This window comes from Saimiri boliviensis, chromosome 14 (assembly GCF_048565385.1).
Source record: "Saimiri boliviensis isolate mSaiBol1 chromosome 14, mSaiBol1.pri, whole genome shotgun sequence".
NCBI classification, from domain to species: Eukaryota; Metazoa; Chordata; class Mammalia; order Primates; family Cebidae; genus Saimiri; species Saimiri boliviensis.
Window position 1 is genome coordinate 70,686,245 of NC_133462.1, and position 20,603 is coordinate 70,706,847.

At 34.6% G+C, this 20,603-nt stretch overlaps 1 protein-coding gene across 4 annotated transcripts in view; it reads left to right on the plus strand.

Annotated features, from left to right (window-relative positions):
* LYPLAL1 (lysophospholipase like 1) overlaps window positions 1-10,771 on the plus strand; it is a 38,914-nt gene extending 28,143 nt beyond the window's left edge. For all 4 annotated transcript variants that reach the window (XM_003930341.4, XM_010340936.3, XM_010340937.2 and 1 more), the window contains exons 4-5: window positions 8,424-8,539; window positions 9,399-10,771. In XM_003930341.4, the coding sequence (XP_003930390.1) occupies window positions 8,424-8,539; window positions 9,399-9,623 (341 nt within the window). In that variant the 3' untranslated portion in view covers window positions 9,624-10,771. The remainder of the gene's footprint in view (window positions 1-8,423; window positions 8,540-9,398) is intronic.
* Window positions 10,772-20,603: the final 9,832 nt, after the last annotated feature.

A 20,603-nucleotide genomic window follows, 5' to 3' on the forward strand; every position in this document is an offset into this window, starting at 1 on the left:
AGTTTTCATATGCTGGATTCGTCACATACATTAGTTATTGATTCATAGAGCAAATGGTATTAAAGCCTTTTGTTGCAGTTGTTGTTTGTCTTAGTAATCTAGCTGAATCTCTCATATATTTGGAAATATGGTACAAGAGACAGTATCATTACTCTATTAGAGATGATTTAGGATTATTGGTACATGTGTTCCCTGAGTTAGCAACATCATAATTACAAATACCCATAAGCTGACATCATATAATATAGTTAAGAACTTGGGTTCTAGACCCAGAATGCTGAGTTTTAATCTTATATTCCCTACTTTGTAGGTGTCCAGTCTCCTTAGCCTCTGTGTCTTGGATGATAGTAATAATACCTACCTTTTAGAGTTGTGATAGTTGAACTAGTCAATTTGTGTGATATACTTACAAATGTGTCTGACATGTAATGTTGAAAAAGTTTTCTTGCTGTTAATACTTTATACCAGCCATCCCATGGTCACCTAGATAGCAGAAGGCCACACTGGAACAGTGGTACCACTTGGAGACTTACAGGTAGCTCAGTTGTTTCTTCCCTGCTAGCTGTTTGTTTTTGTTTTGTTTTGTTTTTCTAGTAGTATATGAGCTATGCCTTCCTCTTTTTCATTGCTCCTAGCTTATTTAAACAAGAGTTACTGTTTAGCATTTTTCTACTAGCTTTTATACTTGTGTACAATGTCTATTAGGGTACATTTAAGTTACTAAGTCAGATTTAAGTGCTGTTCATAACATTTTAATAAAGGAGGGATATAGTTGAAAATAAAAAAAAATGCATATGAGATTCCAAACAATTTTTATTAAGTATGCATAACCCATAGTGAGGAATAAAGTTAGGTAATTTTGTTTTTTGAGACAGAGTCTTGCTGTGTTGCCCAGGCTGAAGTGCAGTAGTGTGATCATAGCTCACTGCACCCTCAAAATCCTGGAATCAGTGATCCTGCTAAATCAGCCTCCCGAGTTGCTAGGTTGATAGGTGCATGCTGCCATACTTGGCTGTTTTTTTTTTTTTTTTTTAATTTATTTTTTGTTTTATGTAAAGATGGGGTTTCTCTGTATTGCGCAGGCTGGTCTCAAACTCCTGATCTTAAGTGCTCCTTCTGCTTCAGCCTCCCAGAGTATGTGTATTACACCTGTGAGCCACCATGCCTGTCCAGGCTAGGTTGCTATTAAAAATTAATTATAATGCAAAAAACTATCAAAATATAAAATTGAAAAGAAAATATGAAGGTGATAGGCCCAAAAGTTGTTACTCTTACTCATTTTGTTGAATAATCTGTTCAGATATCTGATTTAATATAAGATAATATTGTCCTAATGGAACCCTGTCTCAGAGTGTAGTTTCATTTGTGTAACTACTCTCTTATGTGATGTAGATAGGAGCCCATTCTTTCTTTGTGGTTTTATTTGATTAGTGGTGTTTTGTTATGTTGAACTCGGTTTTAGAAGCAATTTTTTAAATAATATGTGATCTTCCACCTTTTCTAGGTAGTAAGATTATCTTATCTTAGATCAAAAGTGATACTTCTCACTAAATTTTATTTTCAAATTGTCAATAAAATTTTGAGTGCTGGAGTACAAAAGAGACTAAGAAATTTACGGTTTAGTAAGGCAGATATGGAAGTATTCTAATACCGTGGAGGTACTATTGAAGAACAATGTAGAAGGTGTAGTGCAGGCAGCAAGGAGAGAAGTAAATCTTTCTGGGAGTTGGGAACTGCTTCATTTAAGTGGCAGCTGAGTCAAAGAATGATTGAGAATGTGACTAGTAAACAAAGAGAGAAACATATTCATGAAAGAAAGCAAGGGACACGTTAAATCCTCCCAGGAAATAGTTAGGCGTACATCCCAAACCCTAGCATCACTGAATTATATACAGGAAGTGAGTGATACGATCAAATGGCCATTTTAGAAAGATTATGCAGACAACTGTGGAGGGCCGACCAGTCTGTGTGAAGGTCAGGAAGATAGCAGGAAAGCAAATTCAATAGTTCTAGTAAAATGATGAAGTGCAAAACTGACCACTATTTTAAGATTTGAGGAATACTAGGATGAGTAAAATTACACTTAAAATTTTAATCGTCTTTGGGGTTTAACTATGAAGACTTTGTTTTCTACATTTTCTGCAATGGATATGTAGTGGTTTCTTAATAGAAACAATTAGTAAACTTTGTTAAGATAGGAAGAACTCAGCAAAAGGCTCACTACAGAGGATGCTCAATTAAAGGGGGTTCCTTGGAGACATTCATGAATCCTCACTCTGTACATTAGGAATATAAGAAAAATGTAGATTTTTTTGAATTTATTTTTGTGTCTCTATGTTTCATATGTTTCTACCAGAGATTAAGATAAAACTTAGGGAAAACAGGCAATAAAATAGTGACTTTTAAATTATTTTTCAAAAGTTGGCAATATAGTCATTGACAGAACCATGATTCAAATTCTGTATTCGAAGAAAATTGTTAATAATATATTATCCTGCCTTCTTCTGGCTTTATTAACATATGAAAGTGTCCAGTGTGCGGAATGTAAGCATTTTATTGTCAGTATATTCTCTATCACTGTTAAAGCTTGTCTGGAACTTTTCATGTCCTTCTAGTTTGTTTCTGTGTAAGACAGGAAACTGGAGAAAGGTATGTCATTTTTCCATTGTGTACTGTTGTGCTTAGAAAGTATATGTGATAGCGATAGCCTTAAATTAACTGCATCTTTATTGCACTGGATAGTTTTTAAATTGCCATCATATATCAGTGTTTTATATTTAGGTAGTGTTTTAAGTTCTGAAGTTGTTTTCACATACATTAGATCTCTTGGGCCTTGCAGTGGGTCAAATAGGATATGATTATTCTCATTTCCGAGGTGAAGAAACTAAAATTCAAAGAGATTCCTGGCTAATGGAGAGTTGGGACTAGAACCCAGGTCCCCATAATACCTTCCTTTATTGGCCACTAGGTGGTGATAATTTGTTGTTAAGAGAAAATATTGATATAATTTAGGCTTAACTTAGGTCTAGGTTTTATAGAACCTGACAAATGATATGAACAGATTTATCAGAATGTTGAAAATATGAGCATATTTTCAGAATTTTGAAGCAGAGAGAATCCGTGCTTCTGAAACGACACTTGAGTAATTTATGTGGATGATCTAAATACCCATCATGACGGGAATGGTTAAGGGAATTATGGCCCATTAATAGAATTGAGTATTATGTAACCATTAAGTACTATATGTGCACACACATAGAAGGCACTCAGTATGTTTTCAATTAAAAATAATTATAAAATTTTGTAATTCTGTAGACTTTCAAATTAGTATACATGAAAGAAAAAATTTTGCATGTCGAGCTAGTTTAACGGTTAAAATGAAATTTAAGAGAAAATGTCACAATTATCCTGTACAATACGAAATATTGTAAAATTTTGTACAAGACATTTTTGTACAAGAAACATTTTGTACAATGGGTGTATATTAATTTTGCAATAAGATTAAAAATAAAAATAAATGAAGGGATAGTTGGAATTCCCAAAATGAAGTCTAGCACCAAAATTTCCAGGTTACCTTTTTCTCAATTTGTACACAATTTTTTCTATAGCCCTGTTGGGAGCTAAAACTTCAGAATGATAGCATTCTTCTACTTTCTTTGAACATATATATTTTAATTAAACATTTTATGTTTCTTCAACAACTAGTAAGACTTTAAAGGCTCTGGACGGTTGTTCTAACAGTTTTCCATAGAGAAAAAGATATATTTTGTTTATCCCACAAGTTTTGTATGAGAGGAGAGATACAAATAAGTATGTTAGTCAAAATTTCTGTATTCCCAAATATGAAGAATAATTAAAATAGTACATCAATTAAGTAGAGGAGCTGTTGAAAGTTAGAATGGTAATGGACTTTATTGTATGTTTAAAGTTCTTTTCAGTTGATAGCACACTTTAATTGTAAGTGGATTTTTTTTTTAGGATTTTACTTTCAGATTGATTATCTTAATTTTCCCAATATAGTCTTTTTATAGATTGTTTCTGTTTTATTTTATATAAAGAGTTCATAAAGCCAGGTTTATTATTTTTTAACATGTTTTATTCAGCTTGTTAATCTTAAGTATATGTTGAAATGTTAACTCTTGACATTTTAAATACTTTGCCAGCAACTGTAAATATCCGTTATAACCATTACCTACAATGGATTTACTATTTTGGTATTTACTTATTGAATAGTAGATTTTATATCATTTTTTAGACTCTTAGGTGGAAAATTGAATTCAAATAACAAGTTCTTTGTGTTAAATTTTCTTCTGTTATGAAAAAATACACAAAGTCCCTTTTCACAGTAGTGTCCCATGCTAAATGTCATTGTATTGTCAAAGACGGCTAGTGAGGAATTACAGATTACCTCACAAAATCATAAATAGGAAAGGAACTTTAGATTAAATCTTAAAATAATAATATTCCAATGAATATGTTTTTCTTCTTTGTAACTTATAAGAATTGAACATGAAGTTAAATGTCTGCTGGATACATTTATGTGTGTTCATAATGACATTTTATGAGAGGGAAATGTTTTCTTTCTCTCTCTCTTTTTTTTTTATTTTAAGTTGTTACCATCAAGGGGCTCTGAAACTACAAAAAGTGATTCCATTCCCTGGTCAACAAAAGTGAAGTGTTCGCCACTTAATATGTAAAATGTCCTTGATAGGTATGCTTTTAAAATCTTTTTTTAATGTAAGTTTTTGCCTACTAATCTATTTTATTTACATTTTATCTTTATATTAACCTCAAAATTATCTATGAAATACCAACTTTATTTTTGCTTCATTTATACATTTTGAAGCTTTTTTCAATCATTTGTACAGCTTACATGATCTAGAAATATGGTAGCCCCTAGGTACATGTGACTCTTCAGTTAAAATTAAATAAAATTTAAATTTTGGTTCTTTGGTCACACTGGCATATTTCAAATATTAGTTAGTTACATTTGGCAGACACATATTTCAAGCTCTTGGATTTTTCAGAAAAATAACAACTTTACTCCTGCAGCCTTGGTATCTATTGTGTATGGATTTTTCTTTAAATCATGACTGTATTTTCACTTTTCGTTTTTACTCATTATACTTAATTTTGAATTATTTGCCCACACAGCTGTGATTCTAGACATCTGATTTATGGCATTAAAGCTTTTAAAAATTAGACATATGCAGTGAAATTTTTGTTAGTGGGTCTGGGATTGGGTCTGAAATCTTTTACGAGGTCAGATTAGGAATGGTGGGCCTGGAGCACACTAATCATTTGTTCCTTGATTTCCTAGGTTTTTTTTAAGCTTTATTTTATATCAGACTAAATCACCAAAAACCTATATTTCCTGATGATAAATGTGTCTCCTTGCAGAGATACTCTTATTGAGTTACAGTTATATTAAGTTTAATATTAAGCACTTTCTATGTGCCAGGCACTATTGTAAGCATAGAGGAATATATTGGTGAATAAAACACAAAAATCCCTGCTCCCATAATCTTTAAATTCTAATGACTGTTAAGTCTTTATGTCCCTGAATTTTATGAAAAGAATCAGCAACAGAAGTGGCTGTATGTAGAATGTCTGATTTTGAATTTTGTATTTAATAAAGTTTCATTTAATAAATTTCATTAAGGAATTAAATGCTGAGAAAAATTTCTAGTATGACTTGTTATGATTCCATCTCTTAAAGAATATTGCCTTGCTACAGAGAAACTGTTAAATGCCCAGTTGCACACTTAATTACTGCCCCACCCTCACATCATGGTCTTTGAGTCTTTTTTTGTTCTCCGTGTCTCACTCTTTGCTCTGATCCCATCTTTTCCTTTCTTACATCCCCTCTCCCATTTTTGAGATGTAGTTTTCTTAACAGTGTGTTTGATTTTAAGCAACCCAAAATTATTTTGTAAGTAAATGGGCTGTAAGGAACAGAGGAGAGATTGGAAGAGATGAAGGAAGTAAATGTCTAAGATCTATGCTGTGAACTTTTAGGAAAGCTAGAATTGTGTCTGAGATACAGGGATTCTTAAACTGAAAGTAGATTTCTGTATTTACAATAACTGTACATTTTTAAAGCTCTTAGAATTTCATTTTTATAACTGATTATTATTATTTAAAAGCTTGATGGAAACTCTAGAGATTATCTAGTCCATCTCTCCAGTTTTACTATAAATGAAATCCAGCATTTTAATTAATTTACTCAAAGACATTCAGCTAGGGAGTGTCACAGGGGGACTAAAGTTTCCTTATGTTAAGCCTAATGTTGTCTCTTTGATAAGTTTAAGAGGTATTTGTAAATTACTACGTTCATTAGAAACCTGTAACATATGGTTTCTAAATATTCAGTTAACCTTTTATTGAGATACTGCTACATTCAAAGCACTATACTTACCACTGGGCATGTAAAGTTGAAGCCAACTCATTAGTATACGTACACCAAGAGGGCAGAGAAGATATTTTGTTCAATTAATCATAAGCACTTAATGAAAATTTGATTATTGAAGAAAAACTGTTTAATACCCTTAAGGGTTTCAAAATCTGAAGAACTGATTTATATTCAATAAATTAAATGTTGATAAGAATTTTATTTTAAAATGTGTTGGCTTTACAACCCCATGATGTTATTACAGAGAAAACTTCAGAAGCAGAGAGAGAGATCTATAACTAGAATTGTGACCAAAAAAAAAAAAAGTTGAGAATTCTTTCTGTGTACCTACAATAAATGTTTAACTACTGGAAATACTAATTTTGTATATTTACAGCAAGCTGTTCATATCCAAATGGGACATATCAAAGATTTATTAATGCACAAATTCATGGATAATGTAGCCCAGCAGCTTTTAACCTTTTGCAGAATCTTAGGTACATTTGGAAATTTTACATATAGTGTTAAGATGCTCATGTTCCCTTCTCCCTCAACATCATTTATGAACTTCTAATTAGATGTATCTGCATCTGGAGTTATTAGGAGATATTTTGAAAGAGTATTTCAGGTGGCTCTTGTCCATGTGGGCTACTGCTACTGATGATGAGACCCTATTATTTCTTGCTGGTATGTTGAAAATCACAGATAACTTTAATTCATTATTTACATAGTATGCCTTTTTTTAAAATGTGAACTTTGCCAGACTGGTAATCCTCTCTCAGGTATTGTGTTCTGAGTCCAAAATAATATTACTTGCCTACCCCAGATAAAGTAGTCCTATTTTAATAAATATCAAGGAATGCTAGAAAGGATATTAAACTCTGTTGCAAAAGATCTGAATTCCAAAATTACTATTAAATAGCTCCATATCTAAATAATGGGCACAACCTTAAGCAGGTCACCTAATCTCCTTGGGCCTCAGTTCCTTTCATGTATAAAAAGATTATTATAGTAAATTCAATTTATAGTCTCTTAAGAGCTCAGCTTTATACTTGGTTAAGTGAAAAAAAAAAAACACAGACTGGAAATTAGGAGATTTGAATTCTACATCAAAATATATTTTTGTATTTTCCTGAGTGTGTGGCTACATGATTAACATTCTATATTTATTTTCTCATGGAATGTAATGAGATGTCACTTAGCTTTCTCTCAAGCTTAGGAAAGTCACACTGAGTCAGTGGCTTGTTGCCAGCCTTGAAATCGCCATTCTCTCTGCTGCCATCACCTCACTGTGTTGGATGTGTTTCCTCATCAAAGTTCTCCTGAACAGGAGGGACTGTGTATTTTAATCTGTATATGTGACTGACATAGAGTTTGGTACATTAAAGAGACAGTAACAGTTTGACTAATTTTTTTTTTAAACTTTGGTTTTAAAAACTGCATATAGACATGCATGTTTTATTTTTATTATACCACCATAAGTTAGTTTCCAAAATAATATTGTAATCCAAAAATGTGTTAACTAGCTCCCCAAATTTTATATCATTCTTCCTAATTCAAAATTCACTAAGCATCTGTTTTATACCAGATACTAGAAACATAACTCCTCCTGGAGCTCACAGCTTAGCAAGTAAGACAAAAATGTGCAAGTTATTAATTGTAGTTGCAGTGTGAGGATTTCTGTGACTGTAAACAAAATATAAGTAGATATCGAGTATTAAGTAATGCTTGTAATATGACTCATTTTGAATTATGATAGATATTTTACTTGATGAACATGATATATTTGTTTAGTCCCAGCTCCTTGTATAGCACAACTGTCTTTACCAGTGGTGACATCGATGAAACAGGGTTATTTATGCATCGCAGGCCTTTTTCTATGAGACTTACAGGAGACAACATTTCTTTTTAGCATTCTATCTCTTTAAAGGTCTCTGGATATTTTTAAAATATTTATGGAAAATAGTTATATATCCTAAATTATTTTCATGTATTCTGCTTTTTCTGTTAAGTGTGTTTTTGCTGCTTTTAGGAGGATTTTCTATGGGAGGATGCATGGCAATGCATTTAGCATATAGAAATCATCAAGATGTGGCAGGAGTGTTTGCTCTTTCTAGTTTTCTGAATAAAGCATCTGCTGTTTACCAGGTAAGTTCCAGATTTAAAAAACCAAACAAAACTGAAAAAAAAAGAGAAATATATACATGTTGAAACTAAAACAAAATTGGTAATAAAGCTGTAAAAACACATACAGCTGATGTACACTTTATGTAAATTGAGCATTCCTGGAATTCATGGCCAAATGAATCATAGTGATTAAATTCCAGCTGATTATTAATGTTTTGGAAATGCCCTGTACAAGAAATACTGTTAAGCAAAATGTCAAGGAGGAAAGTATAAATATGTGTGTGGTTGTGGAGAGCATATATATAAATTTTATACATATTAAAACTGCATGATGGTTATAGCTGGGTTTGCTTATTGTATCATGAACATAAAAATCAATTACATAGTTGATAGTTCTTATTCAGCAATATCCTCACATATAAATATGATGCAACTTCAATTATAATGTTACACCTTCAATATCAGAAGTGGAAATGATAAAGCAAATATAGAATAGAGAACTAAAATGTAATTGTCCCCTTGATTGTACCTTAGCTCTGTACTACTCCCCCCTTCCACACTGTGTGAAGAGGTCTGTCTTCCCAAGTCACTCAGTTTCTTCAGGAAATGATTTGGCCGTTTTTGAGACATCCTCTATAGAGTTAATGTAAGTGACATACAGCTACAGCTTAGGTGGTACCAGGAACCAGCTAAGCCCCCAGGCCTGGCCCACCGGTGTATACTTCAGACAGCACTACCTCTGTCTGTTGTTCTTGTGTTTTGAACCCCATTAGTTATCGAAGTCTTGGTAAAATTGGAATTTTCCTGGTCTCTCTGATTTCTAAGAATGATCATAGATGGAATTTCTTAAACTTGTCTGTCTTTGTATCTTCTTCTCTAGGCTCTTCAGAAAAGTAATGGTGTACTTCCTGAATTATTTCAGTGTCATGGTACTGCAGATGAGTTAGTTCTTCATTCTTGGGCAGAAGAGACAAACTCAATGTTAAAATCCCTAGGAGTGACCACCAAGTTTCATAGTTTTCCAGATGTTTACCATGAGCTAAGCAAAACTGAGTTAGACAAACTGAAGTCATGGATTCTTACAAAGCTGCCAGAAGAAACATAAAAGCAAAAATGAATGAATCAAGAGTGATTGTTAACATACGTGTAATGTCTTTGTGAAAAGTGATTTTTACTGCCAAATTATAATGATAATTAAAATATTAAGAAATCTCAATTTCCTGACTTATTTATTATTAAAATGCTTATCACTGTAGAGAGTAGCTAGTCTTATTAATGAAAATCAATAGACAAACATCTGTGCATAATTTTTCCGACTCAATTCTGCAAATATTTGGAAACCTTTTAAGTATTTAAATGTTTAAATTTTTGAAATAAAGTATTTTTAACTAATATAAATAAGGACAATGAAAAAACATGAAAGGAGTTAGGATAGTGTTATTTTATCTTTTCTACAACTGTATTTAAATTACCTTTCCAAAAATATTTGTGTTCGTGTAATTTTCCACAGAATAACATTAATACTCTATAAAGCTATTTCACATTATCTCATCTGATCCTCACAAGAGCTTTGTGCAGTAAGCTGAGTAGTTGTTATTGGTATTTAATAATGACGATGGAGAGAGGGGTTAAAGACTTTCCCACAGCTTCCAGGTCAACACAAGAAATTCAGGTTTCCTGATTCTCAGTGGAGCTCTATTCCTGTTAACCCAAATTGCTGCTCTGTTTTAGGTCTCAATCTTATCTGTAAAATGATACTAATAATACTTATCCTATGGGATTTTTATTGAGATTTGAATAAATAAATAGCCAGAAACCAGTACATGATAAACACTCAATAAAGATTAACCATAAGGAGAGTCATGATCTGATTCCAGGAATATATTGTTAAATAATGACCGAAAAATGAAATTGTATTACTTCAATGAAAATACTATAAATAATATTTTCATATATTAGTTGGTTCTCTCTCAGGCATATATCTCATTTTATTTGATCCTCACAACTTTTTAAGTTTGATAAAATGTACATTATCCCTATTTGTGTAAATAGAATCATGCAATGTCTGCCCACTTGCATTCAACAAAATTATCTTGAGATTTTTCCATGTCGTGTGCATTAATAGTTATCTGTTTTATTGCTCAGTAGTACATTGTGTGGATGTATCACTGTTTGTTTATATATTCACCACTGACAGATACTTAGGTTGCTTCCATCCAGTATGAGGCTGTAATAAATAAAGCTGCTATGAATTCATGTAAGAGTCTCTGCATCGACCTATGTGTGTTATTTTTGTTTGGTAATTAAGTAGGAGTAGAACGTCTGGGTTATGTTTTAGGCATACTTGCAGCCTTCCAAGAAATAGCCAATTCTTTGAGAAAATAGTTGTGCCATTTTACATTCTAGCAGCAGTGAATGAGAGTATTATTGCTCCAGATCCTTGCCAAGTCATTATGACTCATCCTTCAATGTTATCTATTCAATAAGTATATAGTAGTATTATATTGTGGCTTAATTTGCATTTTCTAAGTGAATATGTTAATCAGTTTTTACATGCTTATTAACAGTGTCTCATCCCTATTTCTTAAAACGAGTATGTTTCCTATACTGGAAATACTTTTGCACCTTTGTCAAAATCCAGCTAGATCTTGCCTGTGTAGTTCTGTTTCTGGGTTCTGTCTTCTGTTCCACTGATTGATGTCCATGCTTCAACCAGTATCACATAGTCTTAATTACTATAACTATATATATATAAATCTTGAAATCAGGTAGAGTAAGTCCTCTCAATTTATTCTTTTTCAAGATTGTTTTTAACTATTTTTGTTCCTTTCCTTTCCACATAAATTTTAAAATAACCTTGTCTGTATCTCCAAAAAAAATCTTGCTGAGATTTTGATAGGAATTACTTTAAACCTATATGTCAATTTGGGGAGAATTTGCATCCTTACTATGTTGAATCTTCCAATCTACAAACTTGATATTTTACTTATTTAGATACTTCATTTCTTTGTCATCAGTGTTTTTGAGGATTTCTACATACAAGTTCTGTATGTTTTGTTAGACTTATACTTGTGTTTTATTTTGTAATTGATTTAAGCAGTTTGTATTACTATATTCAGTTTTCATGTGCTTTTTATCTAGCATATTGAATCACAATTTTTATATGTTGGTCTTGATCTTATAGAGCTCAGTTATTAATTTTAGGAGTTTTTCTGTAGATTTTTAGGATTGTTATGTCATCTATAAACTAAAACAGTGTTGTTTTTTCCTTGCCAAATATATGCCTTTTATTTTCTTATTACACTGGCTAGACTTCTAGTACTATGGTGAACAAGAGCGGTGAAAGCAGACGTACTTGTCTTGTTTCCAGTCTTCAGAGAAAGCATGCAGTCTTACATCATTAAATATGTTAGCTATAGTGTTTTAATAGATGTCCATCATCAAATTGATGATGTTCCTCTGTGTTCCTGCTTTTCTGAGAGTTGTTACCATGAATGGCTGCTGAATTCTGTCAAATGACTTTTTTGCAACAATTAATATATTTGTGATTTTTCTTTTTCAGTGCGTTACTGTGGTGCTCAATTTTGGCATATTGAGTCAGTCTTGCATTCCAGAAATAAACTGCCTTGGTTGTACTGTATAATTCTTTTTATATATTGCTGAATTGTATTCACTAATGCTTTGTTAAGGATGTTTTGTGTTCAAAAACACAAAAGATTTTGGTCTGTAGTTCACAAAAGATTTTGGTCTGTAGTTTTGGGTTGTTTTAAACTATTTTTATCTGGTTTTGGTATCAGGACAATATTAGCTTCATAAAACCAATTTGGGTAGTATTCTCTCCTCTTCTGTTTTCTGGGAGAAATTATATAGTATTGCTATTAATTTGTTTTTGAAAGATACTTTCACCGAGTGTAGAAATTCCAGATTAACATGTTTTAGTGTTTGAAACACATTGTTTTCCTATCTTCTTGCTTGAATAATTTCAGACAATACATTTTCTGTCATTTTTATCTCTGTTCTATCTGTTGTGTCTTTTTGTTCTTGCTGTTTTTACTAGTTTCTTTTGATCACTGATTTTTGTCCAACTTGATTGTTGTGTGTCTTGGTATAATTTCTCACATATCTTGTGCTTGGAGTGCCCTCTGATGTTTTTGGGTGGTTCTTTCCCCAGCCTGAGGGCATTTACTGACACCCATGGGGATCAGTAGTCTGCTTAATACTCAAGATAGAGCATCTCAAGATCTCAGGGCTTCTTTGTCTGTGTACCTCACTAGTCTCTGATACTCTGCCCTATCAGCTGTAGCCAGCTTGATCTACTCAAACTCATAACTGTGTCTCACCTCAGGGAGTACACCAGGTTTTGCATGGATTTATCCTCCCTGTACCGTGAACTGGGAACTCACTCAAGTCAGTAAGCCAGAGCAGTCATAAAGCTCACCATTTCCCATCTTGGAGGGTTCACTGTCTTTTACTACCCAATGTCCACTGCTTTTGAAAGGAATTTTTTCCAGTATTTTGCTATTTATTTGTTTCTTTGTCTCAGGTGAAAGAATAAGAATCCCTGTTACTACATCACAGCCTGAAGCTAAATTATCCTTTAAAAATATTTTTAAAAATTTTATATTACCCTTACATTTTCCTTTTCTAAGGTTCTTCATTCCATGATATCACTTTAAATTTCCATGTGATGTCATTTTTCTTCTGCCTTAAATACTTCGTGAAATTCATCGATCTTTTATTCTAAAATGCACTGTATTTTTAATATCAGATAGTGTTCAACTCTAGTAGTTTTTTTTGGTTTCTTACATTTTTCTATACAATATGCTTAATCTCTGCCTTTTTAAATATATGATATAGAAATTTTAATATTCTTATTTTCTGAGTCATTTTTGAGTTTGTGTATATTCTCATTAAGGTACTATTTTCTTGGTCTCTTTATAATATCTAATGACTTTTGATTGCATGCTAGACATGTGAGCTGTATCTTGTTAGGTGCTTGATATTTTTGCATTTCTGTAAATACTCACAGCTTTGTCACAGAATACAATTATTGAAAAGTGTTTTACCCTTTCAGGCTTTCTTTTGCGACTTCCTGGTGGTAGCAAAGCAGTGTTTAGTCCAGGACTAATGGTGCTCCACTACTCAAGCAATACATTTTGACATATTCTATATTCTATATGATCTGGATTGTGAAGTTTTTACACTACAGCTAGTGGGAACATAAACTTCCCATCTACATGTGAACCCCAACTATTATACTTCTTCCTTTCAGGAGGTTCATGGTTTCCTCACCTACATCTGATGGCTAGTACTCTACCGAAGATTTGTGAGGGTGCCTCTGCAGATCACTGGCACTCTGTTTGCAGTACTCTGCTCTGTGAACTCTAAGCTTTTGACCTCAGTGGACTCCCAGCTCAGTCTTCTCATGACCCCAGCTAGATCTCCTTCCCTAGGCTGCAGTGTGAAGGCTGATTCAGACAGTAAGCTGACTCTGATTCAGACAGTAAGCTCGGGCATTCCTTAGAGCTTACCTCATTTGCCTTCCCTTCTTAAGGGATGACTGTCCTGTGCTGCCAGAGTCCAATATGTAAAAGCATTCATGTAGTCCAGCTTTCTAGTTGTCTCAGGTAGAGTTAATTTGGACCCTGTTACTCCATCTTGATCATCTTGGTCAAAAATAGAAGTCTCTTCATTGCTCTGAGATTGAGAATTTAGTAAAATCCCTTCAGAAAAGATTCAGCTCATGCAGTGCTTTAATTTTCTAATGCTTTTAATGACCTTCACCTTTTTGAGATTTTGAATGTTTCATCTTGACCATATTCTGTGCCATTCATGTTTAAAATCCTCATGGTTGCATTTTGCCTTAAGAGCATGCATATTATATGCATATGTCATCATGCCTGTGACAGATGTTCAGTGTATATACCAAATACAGTATAAAGGAAAGAAGTCCAGATCTTTTATTGAATGCTTGTTCTGTACTTAAAAATTATGTATTCTAGGGTAAATCTCAACTTCTGTTTTAATATACTTTTTTGTGAAATTGAGGATCCATTTAAATGGTATATGTGAAAGTCTTTAACAAAATGAAAAGTTAAACAGATTCAAGGTATTGCTAATATTGTTGTGCCAGAAGTGGAGGGTGTGTGTGTGTGTGTGTGTCTGTGTGTGTAATGATTATAAATCTTTCTTCATAGACTATGTGTGGAAGATACATTGAAATATTTTATATGATCTTCAATTCTAGTCCTCCATCTAATCAGCTGATAGAATATTCAGTCTTAGTTATGAACTCTTACTTCATTCTAAATCATGCAAGGTCTGGGCCCCTTGCACAGGGCAATGTGTTCAGGGGTGACCTTCAGTTATCTACTCATTCACCTCGAGATGGTGAATGCCCGTATATATATATACATGTTATCTTAAAGCCAAGTATATGAGCCTGACAAATCATTGCTAAGGCTGAGAACCCTGGAGTTTCAGGTTTTATTCTAAAGAAACCACTCAACCATTCTCTGCATTCCCACCCCACCCCCCGCCCCGCTCCACCCCATAACTTTCTGTTGGTTTGCACATATAAACATTTCCTGAGGCTGGGAAGTTGAAGTAGCCTTGATACGTTCTTACATGAGTGAGGAAAAATTGCAACAAGAAGAAAGCATAAATCAATATCACAATAAATTATATTTATGTGTTGGAGGAACTGGATTTTGCAAAAAGAGGAAAGAGGTGAGGATGTGAGTAAAGGGGGACTTTCAATTTTTATTATATATTTCTTCTGCCTGAATTTTTATAACAGGCTTTATTACTTTATAAATTCTTAGAAGTAAAATTCTTATTGGTTTCATTTTTTTCTCAGCTGAAAACAATACGAAAAAGCCATCAGTAGTAAGGAAATTAAATATATTGTTTGTTTATAGGAAATCGGATAGTTCAATTGAGGAATAACAAAAAGAACTGAGAACAAAATAGGAAGCAGACTGATTATAATTGAGCATGTATAGTACTTTCATATGTAAAAGAAAATGTTCAGATATTACTATTCAAAACATTTAAACAATGTCTTCATTAGATGAAAAAAATTCTTGACAAGAGCACAGAATTAGCAAAGCCATTTAATTACAAATTACCAAACATTTCAAGAAAATACCAAAAGCATGTAAACCAAGATTGTCCAACCCACAGCCCTTGGGCCACATGTGGGCCATGACAGCTTTGAATGAACACAAATTAATAAAACAAAGAGACTTTTTCTTGCTTTTGGTTTTAGGTCTTCAGCTATCGCTAGTGTTAGTGTATTGCTTTGTGTGGCCCAAGACAATTATTCTTCCAGCGTGGCCCAGGAAAGCCAAATAATTGGACACACTTGATGTAAACATTTCAAGAAAATATCTGATCACTCAAGACAACTGATTCACCAGCCTTTGAGAAATTTTGACACATGAAGAGCTAGAACTGTATTTAGGGAGAACAAACAGGCTGTTTGGTATATTTTAATTCTATTTCTCTTAAATGTTGGTTGTACACATGTAAACTCTTCTGAAGGGAAGACTCATCATATCCTATAGTGAAGGTAAGATATAGACCCATGCATGTGTTGTTTTTTTCATATTTGTTCAGTTCTGCCATTTAGCTGCAGTGAAATCAGTCTAATTTGTTTCATGTAGCATTGACTTAAGACAACCATGAATAAGAATGCAAGCACCAGAATGAGGCCAGCCTGAAATACTGACATCCACTGTGCCCCCTGGGGGTCTTGGCCCCATTCCGCCAAACAAATCCCATGATGATTAAAGGTATGCCGTAGGGGGCCAGCTGTCCTCCTCCTTAAGTTTCTATATTGACCTTCCTGCTTTGTCCAAAGCATTAGTCCCAGCATTGTAGGATGTATGAGCAAGGACACAGATTCCACTTCGGCCTGCAAGGAGGAAGTTTAGGACAAAGTTGCCATCCTTAGCATCCATAGCCAGTGAATTGAGGAGGACCTGAATGCTTCCAGGGCCAAGATGGTACCATTAATCATTTTAGCTAAAGACAGGCACAAACTTCATACCAACTTTTCTAATCATTCTCACAGTTATTCCCATTGTAGGTATCATGGGCCCTCAGGCTGTACTTAAATCAGTTTCCTCTCCAGAAAGTTGTCCTTAATAACCAAGGGAAGCCTCATTTTGGAGAAAATATGGGAGGTAAAGCTAGGCATGACATCTCTTGAGTCAATTTTTGAAGAGAAAACCCCGATGTTCAACAATTCTAGATCTCTGAGAATTACAGGGAGCATAAGAAGTCCATCAAATCTACTAGCCCATTGTTGAACTGTTTTGCAATAAAAGGCACATTACTGTCAGACACCAAGTGGCCCATAAAGTCAAAAATACAACAGATTAATTTCATAGGCCACAATCTTGTGCCTAGAGTAAACTTACGAGACTGGAACAGCAATACATAACCTAAAAAGTGTCAATTGCAGTAAGGCAGCATTTACAACCCCTAGGAGAGGCCATAGGGCAGAGGTAATTAATGTGTCAGAAACAGATATGGTCAATGTCAATGACCCATGTTCTATGGCTGCCCTTATTGCAAGACAGCCGGGTCAACTTTTAGCAAGAATCAAAAATCTGGCAGCAGTCATAGCCTATGCATCAAAAACACAGGGTCTTTTACCTTTTGCCCAATGTGATGGTTGATGTGTTGCCATATCTGCTGTGATGGTGGTTTAGGTAAGCAAGGGTAGCAATCTAGGCAGTGCAGGCTCAGTTGACAACTTGACTACAGACAGTATCAACACACAATGGGTCCATGTTCATGAGTGACCCAGATGATTCAGTCATCTTTCTTTTCTTAGTTTGCAGTGCCAAAGAGGAGTGTTTTAAAATCTGCCAGTGTGTAGTTTTCCAAGTGACAGTCCAAAGTATATCAGGCCATGGCAACAATTCAAGAGTCAGTAAAAATATAATAAGGTTCATCAACGGTAGTATTTGTCAGAGCTGTGAGAACAGCCTTGAGTTCTGCCCACTAAATGCAGTAATGACTGTTGTCTATTTTCAGTTCTGTAGCTGGCCCTGCCTGAGACTGAGGAGTTGAAGCCACCAGTAGACACCAATGGATTTCAGCATAGCCAAGCTATTGGTGAAGCAGGCAAGGCATTATGGGGAACCTCTATGAACCTCGGGGTCTCCGTTGAGCCAGAAGCTTGCTATAGATGGTGGAGTAGAAGAGCTGCATCTTTTCATGTAGCACCTAGGTGTCAAGGCCAGGCTAACTGTGTTCTTGATTTACCATTTCCATTTGACAAGTGAGCTTTTTTGGACCCTTTTCACTTTGTTAGTCATGGAGTCTGAGTTGGTCTTGCCAAAATGGAAATATCAAGCCAAAGAGTTACAGTTCCCCTGGGGGTTGGGTGCTCAGTTTCAACAAGAACCCATCTAATAGTAAACCAATAGCTGCTGCTTTTCAAAAGAGGTGCAACTGCTGGTAGCTGTGTCAGGGAGGCAAATCTCAGATTCTAAGGGGCACCTCCAAGTGGAGGCCACCTCCCTTTGCCAGAGACTCCCATTGGCAACATTAGCGTCACGGAGATGTGTAACTCAAAGGGATCATTGAAGATGTGGGACTGCAGAAGTATTAGCACCTCTCTACATCTGGCTGTTTCCAATTAGTAAAATCCCTTTTGGTACTTGCAAGCATTCACAGTATAGGCATGTGACATCAACACTACTTATACTTTCAGCAGTGGAAGCCAAAACAACAATATGTTAAAACAACAGAGGGCTCAACCCTCAGGTTATGATAACTTCCCTTCCCCACTTTGATCTCTGCCCAAACTCAAATTTGTACATATCATCATGGTATGGGACCCAGTAAGATGATAACTCACATGCTAGGATCCAACAGAGCCACAAAAGTTGGAATCCTTTCCCTACCCGACATTCTTGAAACTATTCAATAGATGTATGGCTTTTAATCCCTCTTGGGAGCAGAGAGATGTTGCCCTATATCAAATCATCCTTATACCAGTTAAGGCAGTGAGAGGAGGAGGGATGGATGGTTGAAGGGGCTCTCCATGGAAAAGGAGAGTGGCACTATGCAGTAAGCAAACCACATTTCAATTTTGAGCAATGTGGCAGCTGCTTGCAAGAATTTATTTTAATTTCGAGGGGTCAGTTTCTCACTCTTCGGGGCATCAACCTCTTCAGCTGTGTAAACTCAATCTAAACAATAAGACTCTTAATACTAGTCAATGCCCATTTTTGGTTTCCCATAGGAAATTGTTTGTCTCCAGGAAATCTCCCTGAGAGGGCCAAAGCCTCCTGAAAGCAGGCATGCCCAGTTGTAAAGAAAACAAAACAAAGTTCTGAGGTGGTTCACTGCCATCTTCAAATGGATCAAAGTTTCTCATGATGGACTCTAGGAGAAGTCCCACTGTTGCCGGTTTTTCCTTAGCAACTATCAGGCACACCACCCCTCTCATCTTCAAGGTGTACCCTTCAACTGCCTATCAACTTGCTTGGTTTCTGCTTAAAAGGACTGTAAGTTTCCCTTATTTTACACTCAGTGCAACTGTGTGTCTCTGTAACTGTGTTAGTCTGTTCCCACTGCTGTAACAAAATGCCATAGAAGCATTAATTGATAAAGAAGTCCAAGAGCACAGTGCCAGCAGATTTGGTGTCTGATGAAGGCTGTCTCTTTTCTTGAGGATGGTGTCTTTTTGCTAAATTCTCATATAGCAGAATGTTATGTCCACACATGGTGGAAGGGGAAAGGCAAAAGGCACTAGGGAGGTTCCTTCAACTTCTGTTATAAGAGCACTAATGTATTCTTGAGGGCAGAGTCCTCATGACTTCATCAGTTTCCAAAAGGTTCTGCCTCTTAATACCATCACCTTGGGGTTTAAATTGCAGCATGTGGATCTTGGAGAGAGACATACATTCAAACCATAGCAGTAACTGTTGTCTGAAAGAGGGAAGAACCTTCTACCCATCTAGAATGAATGTTAATACTAGATATAAAGGCATGGGCCCAAGGCTGAGATGGACCAGGTTTCTCTCACCTGAAAGAAGCAGCAACAGATAGGACACAATTTGGGTAGTTGTTTGGATGTCTTCCCTCAGCCTACAATCACCTACCTCCTTAATTTCTCCTCATTAAGAGGAAATGAAGTGAAAAATAATTTATTGTCCAGAGACAGTACAATTTGATCAACATTTTCAATATTTTCATTGACTTCCCTCAAATCCTGTTAATCCTCCCGCAAAACCTTTATTCTTTGCTTTCTAGCCCTTCAGTACTTTAGAAAATTAGTGTGAAATTTTATTTTAAATATTGAGTGGACTTTTACAAAAATGTAAGATATTATTTCAAAATATATTTTTGTGCTATCTTCTTGTTATTATGTGCTCCTTCTTTGTGATGTTATTTAGGCCTTTTGTTTTTTATTTAATTTGGAAAGTCATGTGATTTTTATAATGAGAATAGAATTAATGGTTCCATGATGAATAGTGGATTTTGAAGAAATCATATTTTGGGCAAAATGCACATAAGAGACTTATGGGTTTGCCAACAGTTTGGTTCAGAGCCTCTGGGATCTTTTTTTTTTTTTTTTTTCTTTCTTAAGAAGTGATGAGGAAGTTTGATGCTTTTGCATTTCATTTTTAATTCGTTTTAGGGGTGATTTCAAAATAACTTGTTACTTCAGTTTTTATTGTGATAAATTCATAATTGGTGTTTTGCTTTGTTTTTCTTTTGGTGTTTCACTTTCTACTCTTAAAGGCATAGCATTAATTTAGTTAAAAATCACTCTTTCATTTTTTGTCTCTCCCTTTCTTCCCTACCCTGATTTTTCCTATTCAGTTGTTGGCTTTTTCAACTGAAACCAGAGATATACTTGACATATTAGTTACTTAACATATTAATTTTGGCAACTTCTGGTATGTGTTCTTTTGCCAATGAAATTATTGAAATTGAAATATTGTGTGGGGGTGTCCATGAGAGACAGAAGTCTTTCCTTTGGGCATTAGGTATTAAGTCAGCTTCTTGATTATATAACAAGCAAGAAAGAAGTGTTAAAAATCAGAGTTCACAAATT